The sequence below is a fragment of the Pelodiscus sinensis genome, chromosome 17 (genome assembly GCF_052426305.1).
Source record: "Pelodiscus sinensis isolate ZL-2025 chromosome 17, ASM5242630v1, whole genome shotgun sequence".
Classification (NCBI taxonomy): Eukaryota; Metazoa; Chordata; order Testudines; family Trionychidae; genus Pelodiscus; species Pelodiscus sinensis.
Genome location: NC_143068.1, coordinates 33063726 through 33080471, shown reverse-complemented (window position 1 = coordinate 33080471; position 16746 = coordinate 33063726). Strand labels below are relative to the sequence as shown.

General features: G+C 53.6%; 1 protein-coding gene across 1 annotated transcript; it reads right to left on the bottom strand.

Annotated features, from left to right (window-relative positions):
- Positions 1 to 169: 169 nt before the first annotated feature.
- LOC102450734 (signal-regulatory protein beta-1) lies at positions 170 to 15982 on the bottom strand. Its single transcript, XM_089769758.1, has 6 exons — positions 14308 to 15982; positions 11192 to 11530; positions 9498 to 9812; positions 7713 to 8063; positions 6078 to 6202; positions 170 to 4402 (listed from the first exon to the last, which is right to left on the bottom strand). The coding sequence occupies exons 1-5, from the start codon at positions 14378 to 14380 to the stop codon at positions 6099 to 6101; spliced, it is 1182 nt and encodes a 393-aa protein (XP_089625884.1). The 5' UTR covers positions 14381 to 15982; the 3' UTR covers positions 170 to 4402; positions 6078 to 6098.
- Between the last annotated feature and the right edge of the window lie 764 nt (positions 15983 to 16746).

Genomic DNA, 16746 nt, shown 5'->3' with positions numbered 1-16746 from the left:
ATGCTGGTCTGTGTTTTGGCACCCTGTGGTGGTTGGAACACAGACCCTATGCAGGGCTACGTGGCCTTTGCTGCTCCATGGACTCTGCCTGCAGCCTCCTGCCTGTGCAGCCTCCTGCCTGCAGCCTCCAGCGATGAGGAAGTATCTTTGTGATACTTTCTGTGTGAAAATAAACCACTGTGGCAATGCTTCAACTCCCCCCCGCACTGCAGAGTCTTGGGCTGATCTGCCCCTGAACCACTGGCATGTCCCACCTCAAAGGCAGCAGTGAATATTCCCTGCGTGTTTTCCTGCCATGTGAGATAAATCTGTTAGGTTTTATTGTTTTATGGTTAGGGAAATGGGATCTGATGTCTGTGCATTTAAAAATGGGTTTTGCTCTCCTTTGTAACTAAGTTCCTGGCCTATGGTAAATTTCTCCTCCATGAGTATATTATTTTGTTACTTTTCCATCTAGTCATTATGCTTGCAACAGGAATATTGTGGTAATAATAAAAGTTCTTTCTTTTTCCTTTTTATTAACCTGGTATTGATTAATGGTTGTGCTCTGGTTTGTACTGTAGGGAGACATCCCATTACACTCTTGCAGTTGAAGGGATTTCTCCCCCATAGGAGGTTTTTGAGCCTTATCCTTTCTGGATCTGACAGTCATGTTCTGGCAGTGTGGGCATTTCTGTGCCACATGGCCTTCATCGAGGCACTTTATGCCAGAGGTATGCCCTTCAGATATGGGTATTGAGTCTCTGCAAGACTGTGATGGGACATCTGCCTTTAACCTCTAAGGGTTAAAACCCAGCCCAGGGAGAGGGCTGGAAGGCTGAAGCTATGGAGCAAGGAGCTGCAGCAGAGAGCTGCAGTTAGGGCCCAGCTGTGGGCTGTATTAATAAGGACTCCAGGAGGGAAGAAGGGAGAGAGACTCTTACTCTGGCTGGGGAGCAGGAGGGACCTGGCTGCCAGGGAAGCTGGAGGCTGCCTGACTTAGAGCAGGACTGGGGAAAGGCAGGCAGAGCTGGAGAAGCTCTGTCCAGGCAAGCTCAGAGGCTGCAGGGCCTGAAGCAAGGCCACAGAGTACTAGGGCTGCAGGGAGGCAGCCAGGATAGAGAAAAGCAGCAAGTCCACAACCCCTTGCCAATGATGAGTGGCCATGTCAGACTGTAGTTTGCCCCTGAGTCAGGGACTAGATGAAGACTGGCTATGGGTCACTGAGGCAAGGTGGGCATAAGGGGATTGAGGATCCCCAGAGAGGAAGGACTCCAGAGTGTGGGCGTACTGCGGTAGAGCAGTACCCCAGTAGGAGGGAGCCACAGTCTGGAAGGGATATGGGCCTGACAAAGTGGTGGAGAATAACAGTAACAGTGGGTGAGAAACCAGCCAGAAGGGGGTGTTCCAGCACCAAAAATGCTAATTCCCTGAGTTACCAGCAGGAGGCACTCTTGATGGTGAAGCCCACCATGTTACAAAAAGTCACACTTTTTAAAGTCAGGCGAGCCTGGCATATTTAGAAGAAAACTTTAGGGCTCCAGAACTTGGTTTAAAAAGAAAGAGAAAAAAACCAGGGTGTGGCAGCACATCAGGGTTCCCCCGATCCTGCACCCCCCTGGCCGTCCACAGCAAGACAAGGCTCCACCAGCCTGTAGTATAGAGAGGATTTATTGCTTCTGCAAGGTACAGCACAGTCCAGGTTCTATATGGGCATCGAAGTGAGGAGGCAGGCAGCCTCAGACCTCTTGGGGTAGGGGTCCATAGGCCCTGTACCCCCAGTACTCAGCTCAGTCTCTTCATGTTTTCCCAGCAAAAACTGCCCCTTTTCTAAACTACAGACTTCCTTTGTTCAGATCTCTTCCCTCATGAGGTAAGAACTGGTTGGGTTACTGTGTACATGACCTGAGGGTCCTCAGGCCCCCGCGCTGGGCAGTGCTTACAGACGCAGGCCAGTAGAGGTCACCCACAGCACAAGCATAGCAACCAGTGAGTGGACCGTTCCCCCACTACATCACACAGGGCAAACGTGGTTTTTTTTAAACTAACTAGAACTGGTTAACACTAACTATAAAGTGACTGAACTACTAACAATACTACAAACTAACAACTCTATTTTTAAAAAATTTCAGTCCGAAAAATAGCACTGCTGAGAGAGTCTGTCTTCTGCTGAGGAGAGTAGGAAAGGAACGGAGGGGGACCTGCACCCACGCATGCAGCCAATGGACGAAAAGAGTGCAAGATGTGACTGTGCATGCACAACGCAGGAAGGCATTGCTAGGCAAAAATCTCTGCTCGCTGGCACAAGGACGCACTGAGACCCGAGTGGAGCACCCACAGAGACACCACTCCAAGGAGAACTAGGTGTTTTTCCTGATAAGTCACATCGTAGCATAACTGCTCTCACGGTTTTGTCGCCAAAAGGCAGTTTTTCGTGACAAAATGTGTCAGTGTAGACAAAGCTTAGAAAGAAACTGGCTCCACTACCCCCAGTTCACTGCACCTCCCTTGGTACATTTTACGTCACTGAGCTCTGAAGAAGATTGGGGTTTGGGTTTGGTTTGTGCAGGGAACATGTGCCTCAGTGATCCCTACTGCCATTGCAGCTATGATCTCCCTGAGTCTAGAGCTAAAGGGGGGGGGGGGGGAAATACACATTCTTTTCTGAAATAGATTCCCTCCCCACCCCCAGAAATGCTAGGTGCAAGGAACCAGGAGCATTCAGTGAAGCAGCTGTTATTCAAACCCCACTATAAATAATACACCACCAGCCTCTGGCCACAAACAATCCAACCCACGTCCTGACCACCCTGCTGGGCTGCCTGCTTGGGATACCCTGAAACAGGCCCACTGGGTGAGAACAGAGCCTCTGGCAGTAAAATCCTGTAGAAAGGGCCCCAGGGAATTTCCTCCTAGTTCTTCTGGCATGGGCAGAGGAATGAAAGGCCTTTACTCCAGGGAAGCAGCACTGGGGCTGGGCCCCACACCGAGGGCCTGTGGAACTCATTGCCAGGGGATGTTGTGAACCCAGTTGTATCTTTGGCCTTCACAAAAGAATTGGGTTCATGGAGGACAGGTTCATCAATGCCTACTAGCCAAGAAGCTCAGGGATGCATCCCCCTGCTCTGGGTGTCCCCAACCTCCGACTGCCAGGAGCTGGGACTGGACAATAGGGGATGAATCGCTCAGTAACTGCCCTATTCTGTTCAGTTCCTCTGAAGCACCTGGCACCGGTCACTGTTGCAAGACCGGGCTCTGAGCTGGACAGACCATTGGTCTGACCTCTGTGGCTGTTCTAATGTCTGGAAGCCCAGCAGCCAACGCTCTTAGCTTGCAAGCTGTGTCCATCCATGCCAGCTCTGCAGCTGAGTGCCACTCCCACCGGCTGCCTGGGAGGGTGGCTCTATTGGAATCCCACTGCCAAGGTTTTCTCTGCCAGGACATGTCCTCTGGCTGCCCATCGAAAGGAGGGAGCTGCAGAAGATGTGCTACACCAGAGGTGCTGGGGCCAGAAATGCTGTTTGATTCGGAGGAGAGATGCAGGTGAATTGGGAGCCACAATTCTCCCCAAAACCCCTTCCCAGCTCACATGGCAGGAACACACAGGGAATATTCACTGTTGCCCTTGAGGTAGCACAGACCAGTGGCTCACGGACAGATCAGCCCATGCTCTCCAAGGCAGGGTGAGTTGAAGCATTGCCACGGCGGTTTAGTTTCTGTGTGAAAATATCACACAGACATCTCCTGCCTCCTCACAGCTGAGCACAGGCAGGAGGCTGCAGCCAGAGTCCATGTAGCAGCAAAGGCACCACACAGCCCTGCAGATGGTCTATGTCACCACCGCCCCGGGGTGCCAAAGCACAGACCAGCATGGGCACTTATGTGACCCGGCCCTGCCTTCTGGGACTCTTTCTAGGCCTCTCCAGAGATGGGCAAGGGCAGAGCTAGCAGTAACAGAACAAGACTGTTTCTCTCCAGTCAGGTTGCAGTGTCACAGCTACAAAACACCCAGCTCCTACCAGCCCAGAGAGTGAGAGTCTGAGCCTCTGGCCAAACCTGCAGGACTCAGGGGAGTTGCTCCGGGGCCACCAGGTCCCACAGACACACTGATATACATGACCAATTTGCATTTCACCCCGTACGGTATTCCACACGTACTGGCTTGGCTCCGTAGGGAAGGGCAGTGCAAATACTGCAGAGGGCTGGGCTGAAGGGAGCAGGGAGGAATCCTTTCAGCAGCTGCCCAATCCTTAGGTATGACTGTGGGGTAGTTACATCCCAATATGGGCCTGGGCTCCAGCTGCCCGGCCAGCAGGGGTCACTGAAGATCACGAACTGGCTCTGAGATGGGGAGGAGTCAGGCTGCAGACAGACACCTTGGCAGGTGGGGAGGATGCGAGAATATCGGGGAATAGATCAGGAGCTGCAAAAAGAAAAAATCCAACAGGAGAGTCAGTTAGCGACCCTGCCCTTGGTAGTAACCCAGCCAAGAACAAGCCCATGAGGCAAACTGCTCTAGTTTGCTTTCTGTCAGCCACACCACACCCTGAGCTGGGGGCTGCTTGGGGAGATTTACTCGGAGTGCTGGCTCGTCTGCATTTCCAGTGACTCAGATCGGCCAGCACCTGTATTCCCCTGCATAGAACGGGGAGGGTCCCTCCAGGGCACAGATCAGCGCCACCGAAGGACAGTGTCACAAGCTGGGGGGTGAGGCTCAGGGAAGCCGAGCGGGCTGGGATGAGCAGGAGTTTTGTCTCTTTGGGGACAGACACAGGGATCTGGGCAGCAGTGAGTGGCGGCTGGTTACCAGCAGTCTCAGGGCTCTGGAACGAAGGAGTCCGGTCTGTAGCCATAAATGGTTTGCTGGGACCCTCTGTTCAAACCCAGCACAGGATCAAGGTCTTGGCAATGCCTGGCTGTGGCCTAGAGGGGGGTTGGTTGAGGTAAGTGCCCTGTGGCAGGATTTCCAGCAAAAGGGCTGGGACAATGCACCTGACAAAAGGGAAGGTGGAATTGATTCCCTGTTTGCATCCCTGGACCCAGCAGGGTTTCCCTGACCCACCTGGCTGATTGGGCAGAGATGCCAGTGCTCGCCAGGGACCCTGGACTGTGTCCCCTGGGCCTGGGGAACCTGCCTCAGCTGAGCCTGGAGTCATTTACCAAAGGGAGGGCATGTGGAGAGGAGGCTTCGTGTGAGCAAGGGAGGAGCAAAGGGCAGGAATGTGCTATAGGCGCAGTCGGCAAGGGAAGGCCTGGCCATTCCACCCCTGCCAGCTCTACACAGAGCTCACCCCAGCCAGCAGCACCCACACTGCGGGCAGAGCGATTCATTTCCCACTTGCACCCAATCCTTGGGCCTCTGATGCCTGTTAAGGGCAGCAGCTAGTGCCCAGCAGGCTGGTCCTCTGGGGTCACTGGACTTCATGGAATTAGACCAAGACCCTGAAAACCCACCAGGTCACTAGTGATCTGGGCCAGCCTGGGACAGGGAGGGCAGGTCTGTGTCCTATGAGCAGCCCCAGAGACCTCCAGCAACACCGACTCCCTGTGAGGTTTGAACCTTCCTGCTCTTCTCCCAGGCTGCAGCATTAAGTGCAGTTCTCTCGGGTTCCTTTCTGTGACATAGTGGGGGGTACCTTGCTGGTTGCTATGCTGGGCAATGGGTTGTGAGTGACCTCCACTGGCTGCTGGCTACAGCACGGCCCAGCAGGGCAGGGGATGAATCATTATGCAAAGGGGGCTCCGAACCTGTCCAACCAGTATCTCCCAGGGAGCGGAACAATGGGAAGAAGGGGAGGGGAGCCCTGGCTGGAGGCAGGGCTGGATGTGAGTTAGTTAAGTTTCTGTCTGGGAAGCAAGGGAGAAGGAGCTAGGGAGGGGCTGGGATTACAGGGCACAGGCTCCCACATCTCAAGGGGAGGGCACTGAGGCCTGCCCTGTAACCAGATTACATCTGTGCTGTGCTGTATCCTGGAGAAGCAATAAACTCCCTCTATTCTACTGGCTGGTGGAGTCTGTTCGTGCCACTACAGGGGTACAGGAGACAGGAAAACCCAATCACGCCATCACACACTTTGTAACACCCCAGAGCAACTCACAGAGAAGCTGCATTTCCCTGGTTACTCCTTACGCCTCAGGAAGAGGAAGAGGAGGAAGGCTCCAGTCAGCATCTTCTCCAGGAGGAGCCCAATCCAGAGAGCCGGGCTGGACAACAGGCTCTGACCTGCAGTGGAAATGCCTCAGATCAGCCCATGGGCAGGAGCCTTCTGCTGGTTCCTGGCCATCCCACCTTCCCACCAGGTGGCTTCCATGGTTTGGGTGAGTTCTCACCTGGGAGCAGCTTCTTGTCAAATGGCCTCTGCAAATTTTTTTCAGCTCTGCCTGGCAGCCACTCTCCCCCTCCCTCGCTGCCCCTCTCAGGCTGTGGCCTGGTCCCAGGGAAGCCTGGACTCTGGCGTTGAGCCATTGGGCTTTGCAGAGCAGGAGGACAAGGGCTCAGGAGCCTCCTGCACTTTTATCTGAGAGCCTCAAATCAGCCACATCCCTGAGCTGGGATCAGTTCTTGGACATCTGCTCTGCAGGCATGACCAGGTCTGAGTGCCTTTCTATGGGACATTCACACGCTACAGGGAGTATCTGCCCTGGGCACGGAGAGCGACCACAAGGACATTGTTGACATTTCATGGCCACGTTATCTGTTGACGAGGTACTAGCAGAGCAAAGCAATCTGGGTAAGCATCCCATAGCGCAGTGCTGTGGGAAGGAAAAGCTGCTTTGAGCTCTGTGTGCTGAGGAATGTCCAAGAAGCAAGCTGTCTCTCTAGCCCTCCCCCTGCAGAAGCAGTTCGCCTGCCACTGTGTTTCTAGCAGGGCAGAACAAGAGCATTCCAAAGATTTGCTCTTTGTTTCCCAGATAGAGCCACTCACTCAGCTGTCAGATACTTGTCAGAAGTTTGAAACGGGAGGGCAGCAGAGATCACAAAACACTGAGCAGAGCCATCAAGACAGGCATTGTGGGATACTGGCGGAAGACAGTTCTCTCAACAAAATAAACAGCAGAGTCCACAATGGCTCTTTGTCAACAATAAAGGGAAGGGAAATGACAAAAGTCTCTTACGGGGTAGAAGTTTTTTGGTCACCAAAAGGGATGTTTTTCCTGACATTCGCATTGCAGTGTAAACACTCTCAGGCTGTATCTAGACTGCATCCCTTTTTCATAAAAGGGATGCAAATTAGACATATCACAATTGCAAATGAAACGGGGATTTAAATCCCCCCCGCTTCATTAGCATAACAATGGCTGCTGCTTTTTTCCAGCTTGGAGCTTTGCTGGAAAAAAGCGCCAGTCTAGACGCGGATCTTTCGGAAAATAAAGCCTTTTCCGAAAGATCCCTTATCCCTCACTTTATTTTCTGAAAGATCCGCGTCTAGACTGGCGCTTTTTTCCGGCAAAGCTCCGAGCCAGAAAAAAGCAGCAGCCATTGCAGCCCCGCTTCATTTGCAATTGCGATATGTCTAATTTGCATCCCTTTTACGGAAAAGGGATGCAGTCTGACACAGCCTCGCTGTTTTGTCACCAAAATTCATGTTTTGGTGATAAAATATGCCAGTACAGATAAACAGTTATCATTACCCTGAGGAGCTGGTGGGGCTGGGATGAAATGGCCGCTGGGCTCTGCTGTGATCACCTGCATTTCTTATCAGGAATAGGAGAGGCTTCAACTCCACATTTACCTCCATCAGATGAAGCGGGATCTTTGCCAGGCTCTGTGGGTGGCAGGGAGACTCTCAGCGTCGCGCTGGCACTGACGGGGGGCTGGGAATCGTGCACAGCCCGACAGGTGAATGCAGACTGGCTCCTCTGCTCGGTTGCTCTGACCTCCAGGGAGCTCTGCAGCGTGAACGTCCCGTCTGGATTCTCCGTTGGGCGGGAGAGTTTCCCCGGATCTGTCTCTTTTCCGTTCTCCAGCCAGCTGAGACTGGTCCCCTGCGGGTAGAACCCCTCCGCGCGGCAGGTGAACGTCACAGACTCGTTCCGTGCGACCGGCCCCGCCGGGTCAGAGCCCACTTGCAGCCTGGGTGGAACTGACAACACACAAACACCCTGCGCTCGGCATCGCCTGAAATTCCCCTTCTCCTGCGGGGCTGGAGGGAAATTGCAGGGCTGGGCCGATTGACCTTCCCACCGCGCCCACATCCTGGTTCCATCTCCTCTGAACCTCCCCTGCTTGGGGTACCCCCCGGAGCATGTTCTGCCCTCAGGACTGTCTTCTTTGAACTGGGCCCTTCCCTCCAATCCTACCAGGGAACAGAGGGCAGCTGGCATTTCTCTGGGCATCCTCTCAACTCTTTCAGACGCCTCTCTGCCCCATACTGGGCAGGACGCTCTCCAGAGATGTGATCTCCAGAGACCCTGCTGTCCTGCATGTGCATAGTGATGGCATTTGGCCCGTCCACAGCACCTCCCATCTAAGGATCTCCAAGCACCTCCCCAAACTCAAGAACTAGAAAAGAGAAGATTGAGGGGGGACATGATAGCCGTTTTCAGATATCTAAAAGGGTGTCATAAGGAGGAGGGAGAAAACGTGTTCATCTTGGCCTCTGCGGATAGAACAAGAAGCAATGGGCTTAAACTGCAGCAAGGGAGGTTTAGGTTGGACATTAGGAAAAAGTTCCTAACTGTCAGGGTAGTTAAACACTGGAATAAATTGCCCAGGGAGGTTGTGGAATGTCCATCTGGGGAGATATTTAAGAGTAGGTTAGATAAATGTCTATCAGGGATGGTCTAGACAGTACTTGGTCCTGCTGTGAGGGCAGGGGACTGGACTCGATGACCTCTCGAGGTCCCTTCCAGTCCTAGTGTTCTATGATTCTATAACTAACTCTCCTCATTGCCTAGCAGGTGGGTGAGCAGGAGCTAGGTAGCCCTGGGCCCCCTCATGAAGGCTGGCAGGCAGATCTCCATAGTCCATAGGAGTCCAATGGCCCTGCTTCTCTATGCACAGGGGGTCCCTTTGGACCCGGCATGGGGTCTCCTGTCATAGATGAGGGAAGAGCCTGTCAGGGCAATTTTTTTTTAAATTAAATTATCTGAACACAAAAACATGCTCCATCCATCCCCACTTTCTCTCCCGTCCCAGCCTGGAAAAGTGCCTAGCAGCTGGGAAACTTCATTTAGAGAAGGGGAACTTACCAGGACTCAGACAAGGACTAACACCTTCCAACCCCATGCACGCCTCCCCGCACTTGGTTACCAACTTCTCCCACCCCTGCAATGTCCCCAACTAAGGGAAGGGTCTCTAAGGCCTGAGAAAGAGAGATGGGCACCGGGCAGTGAGTGGACCCAAATCTGGATTTCAGTGTCTCATTTCCCCCCCTCCCCACCAACCATCCAGCCCAAAGGGATCCTAGAGGGCAATGGATCCATCTCAGTCCTGTCCAGTTCCACCTTTGCATATACCCCATCTCAATTCTCTCCTGAGCAGAGCCCCCAGAGATTTGCCTTGGCTGGGCTCCTACCTCGCAAGGCATGGCTGAGGTTGTACGTCCCATGCAGGGGAGCTGCTAAGGCACTGTGCTCTATCTGACAGGTGAGCTGGGAGCGGGCGTCTCCTGTGCTCAGGCACAGCCCCACGGTGCTGGACACGTTGTAGGAGACGCTCTCGTGTTCGGGGAGAACCCGGAGCTGGGGGGCCAGCAGTGGGGCCCCATTTTTGAGCCAGGTCACAGTGATGTTTCTGGGGGAGAATCCTCCAGATGTGCAGGTGAAAGTCACTGGGGCGCCCGGCTCTGCCCTGCTGGGGGGTGCGGACACAGACAGGGCCGATGGCCTGGCTGCAGGAAGAAGTGTTTATCAGCCAGGCAGTGAAGTGGGTTGTGCCTACGAAAGCTCAGTTGATACCATCTACATGTTTTGTTTAAGGTGCTGCCATACTAGTTGTCGTTTTTTAAGTTTTTCCCTCTGTGACTGACAGCCCAGCCCCCTCCGCACATGGCCTGCTCCCCACAGGACAGCCTGACATCAGGGAGTCATGCTGCAAGGAGACGGGGGAGCCAGGCTAGGAAAGTCTTTGCTGGGAAGGGGCCATAGCCAGAGAACTGGTGGGGGAGGGGAGACCTCTGTCTCCCGCCCAGAAAGTGTCTGGCCCCAGCTCAGTGCTGCAAATGTGGTACTAACTTCTTTTCCTTTGGCCGGGGCAAGGTGTTTATTAGCTGTGGGGGACTGGGAGGAGGCTCCACGCCCAGTGCACCCGGCTACATCCTGCTCTCCCCGCTTGTGCAGCTGCGCCAGCCTGCCTGGTCCCTGCTCCCCTCTCCATGGGGGCTTCCCAGGGCACTGGGCAGGGAGACTAAAACCCTGCGGTGCTGGGAGCAGTTCCCTGGTAGGCCAGTATAAGGCGTCCCAGCTTACCAGCAGCTATAGCTGCTCCTTTGAAGAAGACGAGTGAGCAGGGCCGGATTAACTTTTCTCGTGGTCCAGGACTTGGATTTTGTGGGCTCTCCTAGGCTCCAGGTTGGTGCCAAAAATGAAGGGTTCAGTGTGTGGGCTGGGGCTGGCTGTGAAGGGGGGAGGGCTCTGAGTGGAGATGCTGGTTCTGGGGTGAGGCTGGGCATGAGGCATGTGGGGTTTGGGAGGGGATTCCAGGCTGTTGCCAAAGGGTTTGGAGTGTGTGGGGGGGGGTTAGAGTGGAAAGAGTGGAAGGTTGGGATAGGAGGGGCTAAGGCTGGGACTTTAGGTATGGGGTGTGGAAGGGAATCAGGGTGTGGGAGTGGGCTCAGGGTTGGGGTTACAGGGTATAGGAGGGGGCTCATGGTGGGGTGGGAATTGGGGTGCAGGGTCCTTACGTAGTGTAGCTCCCATTTGGGAGGGAGGTGGAGCGGGGACTCCACATGGCCCATGCTGTCCTGCAGGCACGGTTCTTAAGCTAGTGCTACCAGTGAGAACTATCTACACCACACCAGACACCCCCCTCCTACCAGTCACCCCCGCTGCACCTGGCCGTTCATTTCAGTTTGGGGGTAGCAATTCCTGTGGCTAGAACAGAAATTTCCCCACCCAAGATCTGGGGCAGGTCTCCTCAGTTCCACTTTGCTTCAGTCTCGATGGGAAGCCCAGCTCCTCAGTTACTGTCTGGGCTGAGCCGGGTTTGTTCCCCTCCCTGGTACCGGCCCCGGGGGGAGGGGCGTGTGGCCGGCTGGGAGCTCGCACTCACCGCTCACAGACACGGCCGTGCCAGCGCCGGATCCGATCTCCTCATCGGCTCGCAGCCCCTTCTTGAACTTCACACAGCGATAGGTCCCGGCGTCCTCGGGGCAGGTGTCACTGATGCGGATGCTGAAGTCGGTGTCACTGTGGACCACCCTCGTCACCCGCGGGAATGATTCTTTATCTTCATAAACCAGCTGGCAGGTGGGGCCCGAGCCCTTGAACCACTTCACGGGTCCTGCCGGACTGAGCCCCGTCACAGAGCAGGGCAGGGTGAGAGTCTCTCCCGCTGACACCAACACGGTGCCCTGGGGCTGCAGCAGCTGGAACTCCTGGGCCCCGGCCCCTGGAAGGAGAGAACAGGCTGGGCAGGGGGAGGCTGTTTGACAAGCCCCATTCGACTACAGCAATTGGGAGCTGAGTCCCACACCAGGGCACCGCTCTTTGGAGCCTGCTCCTAGCCCTGCCTAGAGCCATGCTCTGCCCAGGGGAGCTTTCTCTGCCTGGAGAGTAACTTTGTGTCCTTCCACAGCACCTCCTGCAGGCTGCCCCAGAGCCGCCTTTCCACAGCTCAACCCCAGCTCCTGGGAGCAGCCGGGACCCAGCAGATGTTGTGATACATGTGAGCAGAAGGAAGGACAGAGACAGAACCTCCTGGCCCTGGCAGGGATAGTTATACTCACCAATAATCACAGTGGGTAGAAAGTGCCCAACCCCAGGGAACAGCTGCCCACCAGGTTGTATGGACCCTGATGCACAGGGTTGACCCTGGTGAGCAGCTGCCGTTCGCCCCTTCTCCTTTCCCTGAGCCCCCAACCCCATCTCCTGATGCTGCCCACAACTACCAATCTCCAGCTCCAATTCCTGCACCCCCAATACTGCCAGTTCCTGCCCTTTAGGACATGAGCAACGCCAGGTAAGTCTTCTAGAAAAGAAATACATACAAGCAAACTGCAAGTCTGCTGATTCCAACACCTGGACTCTCAGGGTACGTCTACACTAGCCCCCTATATCGATATAGGGAGGCTAACAAGGGTGACCAGAATTGCAAATCAAGCCTGGGATTTAAATATCCCTGCTTGATTTGCATGTTCCCTACTGGTTGCCATTTTAGTAATTGACTAGCCCAAAGTAACTGCCCGGGTCTACACGTGGCAGTGAAACGGGATTCCAGAATAAAGCCCCTAAATCGAATTAAGTGGTCGATTTAGCGGGCTAGTGTAGACGTACCCTAAAAAACATCCCCAGTTATGTGAGACTCACAATAAAATCATAATCGTTGGCAACCCAGAGTACCTTGTGCCTTTTACAGCTCTATCCCGACAGGCCAGGTGCCAGGTACCTGTTAGCGCTCCTTCTGGAGTGAGCGCAGCACTGGGCAAAGGGTGGAAAAGTGAATTTAGAGCCTTTCTGAGCATCCCCCCCATCAGAAGGGGCCTGCCCGGCAGCTGTGGGCTAAGGGCGCTGTGCTGCCCTGGCTTAGGGCACTAGGGGGGCAGAGTAAGAGCAAAGTGCAGCGGCTCAGGGTGCAATGCAGGTAACACCTGGGGCGCCCAGGGGTCAGTGCTAGGACGGGGGCTCTGCGAGCTCTTCTTGCAAAGTGCAAACAGCCTTGTCCTCACTCATCTCGGCGCTGGAGGAACGTGGCCAGCTGAACAAAGTCACGGTGCACCACAACCAAATTACACATTGAGAACAGCTTATGAATTATGAGTCTGCATGTGCTGGCCCGTGGGAGTCTCAGCCGCAGTTCGGGACACCAGTGCGGCAAGCACTTCACAGACATGGAGCAGAACAACCTATCCTGCACCCAAGCGCTGACAGGCGAGGGTCTGTCTGCATGGGGCTGGAGGGTAGAATTTCCCAGGCTCTGGAGATAGACCCCCACTGGCTTTCATTGAGCTTGTGCACTGAGACCAGCAGAGTAGCCATGACTACACCCCCACAGCACCTCAGGCTGGCTGCCCAAACCCATACCCAGGCTGCCACTGTGAGCAATCTCTATATGGAAACCCGAAGGGACAGTTTGGAAACTGTGTAGCTGGGTTATGAGCCAGTTTTAATTTTCTAAGAGGAAAAAAAGCTGCATGTGCACAGTGGCATCCAAAGGAAGGCACTGCACTGTGCACCATCAGCCACGAAAGGAAGAGGAAATAAGACTCAGTTAAGAAGAAAAAGCAACAAGCCCAGTGGCACCTTAGAGATGAACAATTTTATTAGAGCTGAAGCTTTGGTGAATTGCAACTCACTTTGTCAGAAGCACAAATTGAAAGAAAGAGAAACAGATGGTCGGGGTACAGAGATGGGAGTGCTAAATCAGAGCTAATGCAGTCAGGGTGGGGAGAGATAAGACAGTATCCTGCACCCAAGCAGTGACAGGCGAGGGGTCTGTCTGCATGGGGATGGAGGGTAGAATTTCCAGCCTCTGGAGACAGACCCCCACTCGCTTTCATTGAGCTCATGCATTGAGCCCAGCAGAGTAGGTTTGCTGCGCTTGCAGCAAAAAAGCACCACGTTATGCATTAGCAGCCCGGAAAGAAAGAGGAAATAAGACTTGGTTTGAAGGAAAAAGCAACAAGCCCGGTGGCACCTTAGGGATGAACAATTTTATTAGGACTGAAGTTTTGGTGAGTTGCAACTCACTTTGTCAGATGTACCAAGGGAAAGAAAGAGAAACGGGTGGTCAGGGTACAAAATGGGAGTGCTACATCAGAGCTAATGCAGTCAGGTGGGTGGGTGGGGATAAGAAAGTCTGAATACTGATCACACAATAACACAGGGAGTGCTATTACCCCACCATGGAAAAGGAGAACTAGAAAAGATCCCTAGACCAGTAACAAACATGAGACTAGATGGTTCGTACCCATGTGCACATTATATAGGTAGGTTGGTACCATCTATGCTTGTAATTTTTTACCCTTTTCATTGGTGAGCCCCTAAAAAATTCTGCATGGAGGGGTGGATTCCTGTGGGAATTTGAGACAGTCTGCGAACCCCTGGAGGCCAGAGACTACAGATGAGAAACCACTGTCCTGTGGTGCTGGCAGCCTTACACAGCCCCCTGAGACATTGTCTGCAGTCCCATATGCGGTCACAGGCTGAAGACTACTGCTCCATACTCACCAGGGGTTGCCAGGAGAAGACTCAGTGCCAGGCATGGAATAGACAATCCAGAGACCGGGGTTGAGGTAGCCATTGTGATGACAGCTGGGACTCTTTCAGCATCGCTGCCTTTGCTAGCTCTCCTTGTCTGCAGAGCTACGGGGAAGCACAGGGCTCCAGTTCAGCTCACACCCTACCACGGAAGGAAGCAGAGGGTGTTAGATGGCGCCAACTTCCAGGTTTGGTCAGAGAACTATTAATGTTCTTTGCTGCCTTCTCACAGCAAAGCGGCTGCTGTTCCACGTTCTTTCACAAAGCTTCACTTCCTCCAGTCCTTTGCCATCAGAGTTCTCGTAACACGAGCCCTCACCCAGATCCAACTCTGATCCATCAAATGGATCTTTCCAGTCTGGCTCAGACATGAAACTGAAACTATAAGGGCCAGTTCGGGGCCAGAGATTCCAGCCTGGCATCCCCATTCTCAAGAGGGATAAAATGAAATACAGACCTGAGGTTTAAAGTCGCTGTTTTGGCCCATCTCTAGTGGTTAGCATGTGTGACTGATATGTGATGTTTGAAATCCTACCTGATTCATTCCCAGCCAGCTCCTCTTGGATGCTGTTACCGGAAGGGCAGGCACTGAAAGGGTTAACGATCTGCATCCTTTTCCTCTCCATTTCCTGTTGGGACTTCCCAGGTCCTTTTGCCGGAACTCAGACAAGCCACCCCCAAAACTGCTCTGTGTGCGAGGCCTGTAGTGGGGATGTGTCTTGTGGCAGCCCTCAGTGTTTATCACAGTGCTGTGCAGTGATGGGACAAATGGCTATGTGCACTGGCGGCACATCCCACTGGCAGTTTGCTGTGGTGCAGCTAATCCAGCAGGAGAAAGTCTCTGGTAACAGGGAGGCAGCTGGAGACTATCCTGCTAAAAACAGCAGATTTGACAGGAAGGTTCAGCCTGGGTGAGCAGAGAGCCCTGTAGGATACATATCCAGGTAAGTACCCACGGGATCAGGCAGGTCTTTACTGGACTTGTCTAACCAATGTCTCCCCAGTGACACTGTACTTTATATCCCTGCGGGGCTAGGGAGGCATATGGTGTATATAGGTTTGCCATGGAGCAAACTCACCACTGCGGCACCGCCTGCTGGTTGCTCCAGAGAATTAGTTCTTACTCAGCAGGACGTCCTCTTCTGGCTGGTGTGTCCCCCATCTTCACTCCCCGCTCTTGCCCCAGACCCCTGTTACTCCTGAACCATGACAACCTCTTTGGGACACTGCCTACAACAGTAGTCTCTCACTGCCTTCCAGGGGTTGTATCAGCAGTCCTTAGTCTCTACTGTTCCCATGGCCAGCTGTGGTTTCCAGTCTGTATGGGCCATGCCTTGGTGGCAAGATGAGGGGGAAGGGAGGACTCAGGCCCCCTCACTATTCTGGGTCCCAACCCAAGGACCCTGTGGAAGCAGCTTTGTCCTGTCCCTCTTTACTCCCCTTTACTGCCTCTAGCTCCCTGGGCCACTTCCTGTCACACCTGCACTTCCTTGGCCTTCGTTGCAAGGCCTGCCACAGGCCTGGCAGGTGTCAGGCTAGAGGCTTCGTCTCTAGCTCCCCTTAGCCTGCCTAGCACTGCTCTACAGCGCTGCTCAGGGAACTAGTCCTGCATCCTCCTTGGTCAGGACTCTATTGCCTCTCTCTGCCGGACAGCTTCTTATATACATAGCTGCCCCAACAAGCTGTCCTGTGATAAAAGCCTAACCCTGATTGGCCGGGGTTCAAAATGTTGATAGTACTATGGGCTCGTTGGTATGAAGAGCCATGTGGATCTTGGGTAAAAATGTTGAGTGCAGTCGTAAGTTCACTTTGTGCTTGGCAAAGATTGTATATGGTGGACCTACAACATGGGCTCCTATCTCACTAACCCTCCTGGCAGAGGTGATGGCTGTCAAGAATAACACCATCAGTAGGAATGAGAGCGGGCAAATTGCTGTGGGCTCAAAGGGAGGTCTCATGAGACTGTCCAGAACTAGGTTCAGGTCCCAGGAAGGGGGAGGAACTCTATGTGGAGGGTAGATGTTCTGGAGGCCCCTCAGGAACCTCTTTGTTATGGGGTATGAGACAGATGATCCTTCTATCTGTTCATGGAAGGCCATTATTGCTGCAAGGTGTACTTTGACAGAGGAGTTTGATAAGCCTCCAATTTTCAGGTGGTATGTGGTCAAGAATTTGATGGAATGCTGTGAGATAAGGCTCAGTGTGGTCCTGCTGACACCAAGAGGAGAACCACTTCCATTTCTGCAGCTAAGTGGCTCTGGTTGACGGTCTCTTAATCTGTAGAAGGAGAGATCTCACTTGTTCTGAACATATGGATTCTGTTCCATGGAACCAGACAGGAGCCACATGTGCAGATAAAGAGTGTAAGGTTGGGCATGAAACAGTTTGAATCTGTCTTGGAAGAGGATA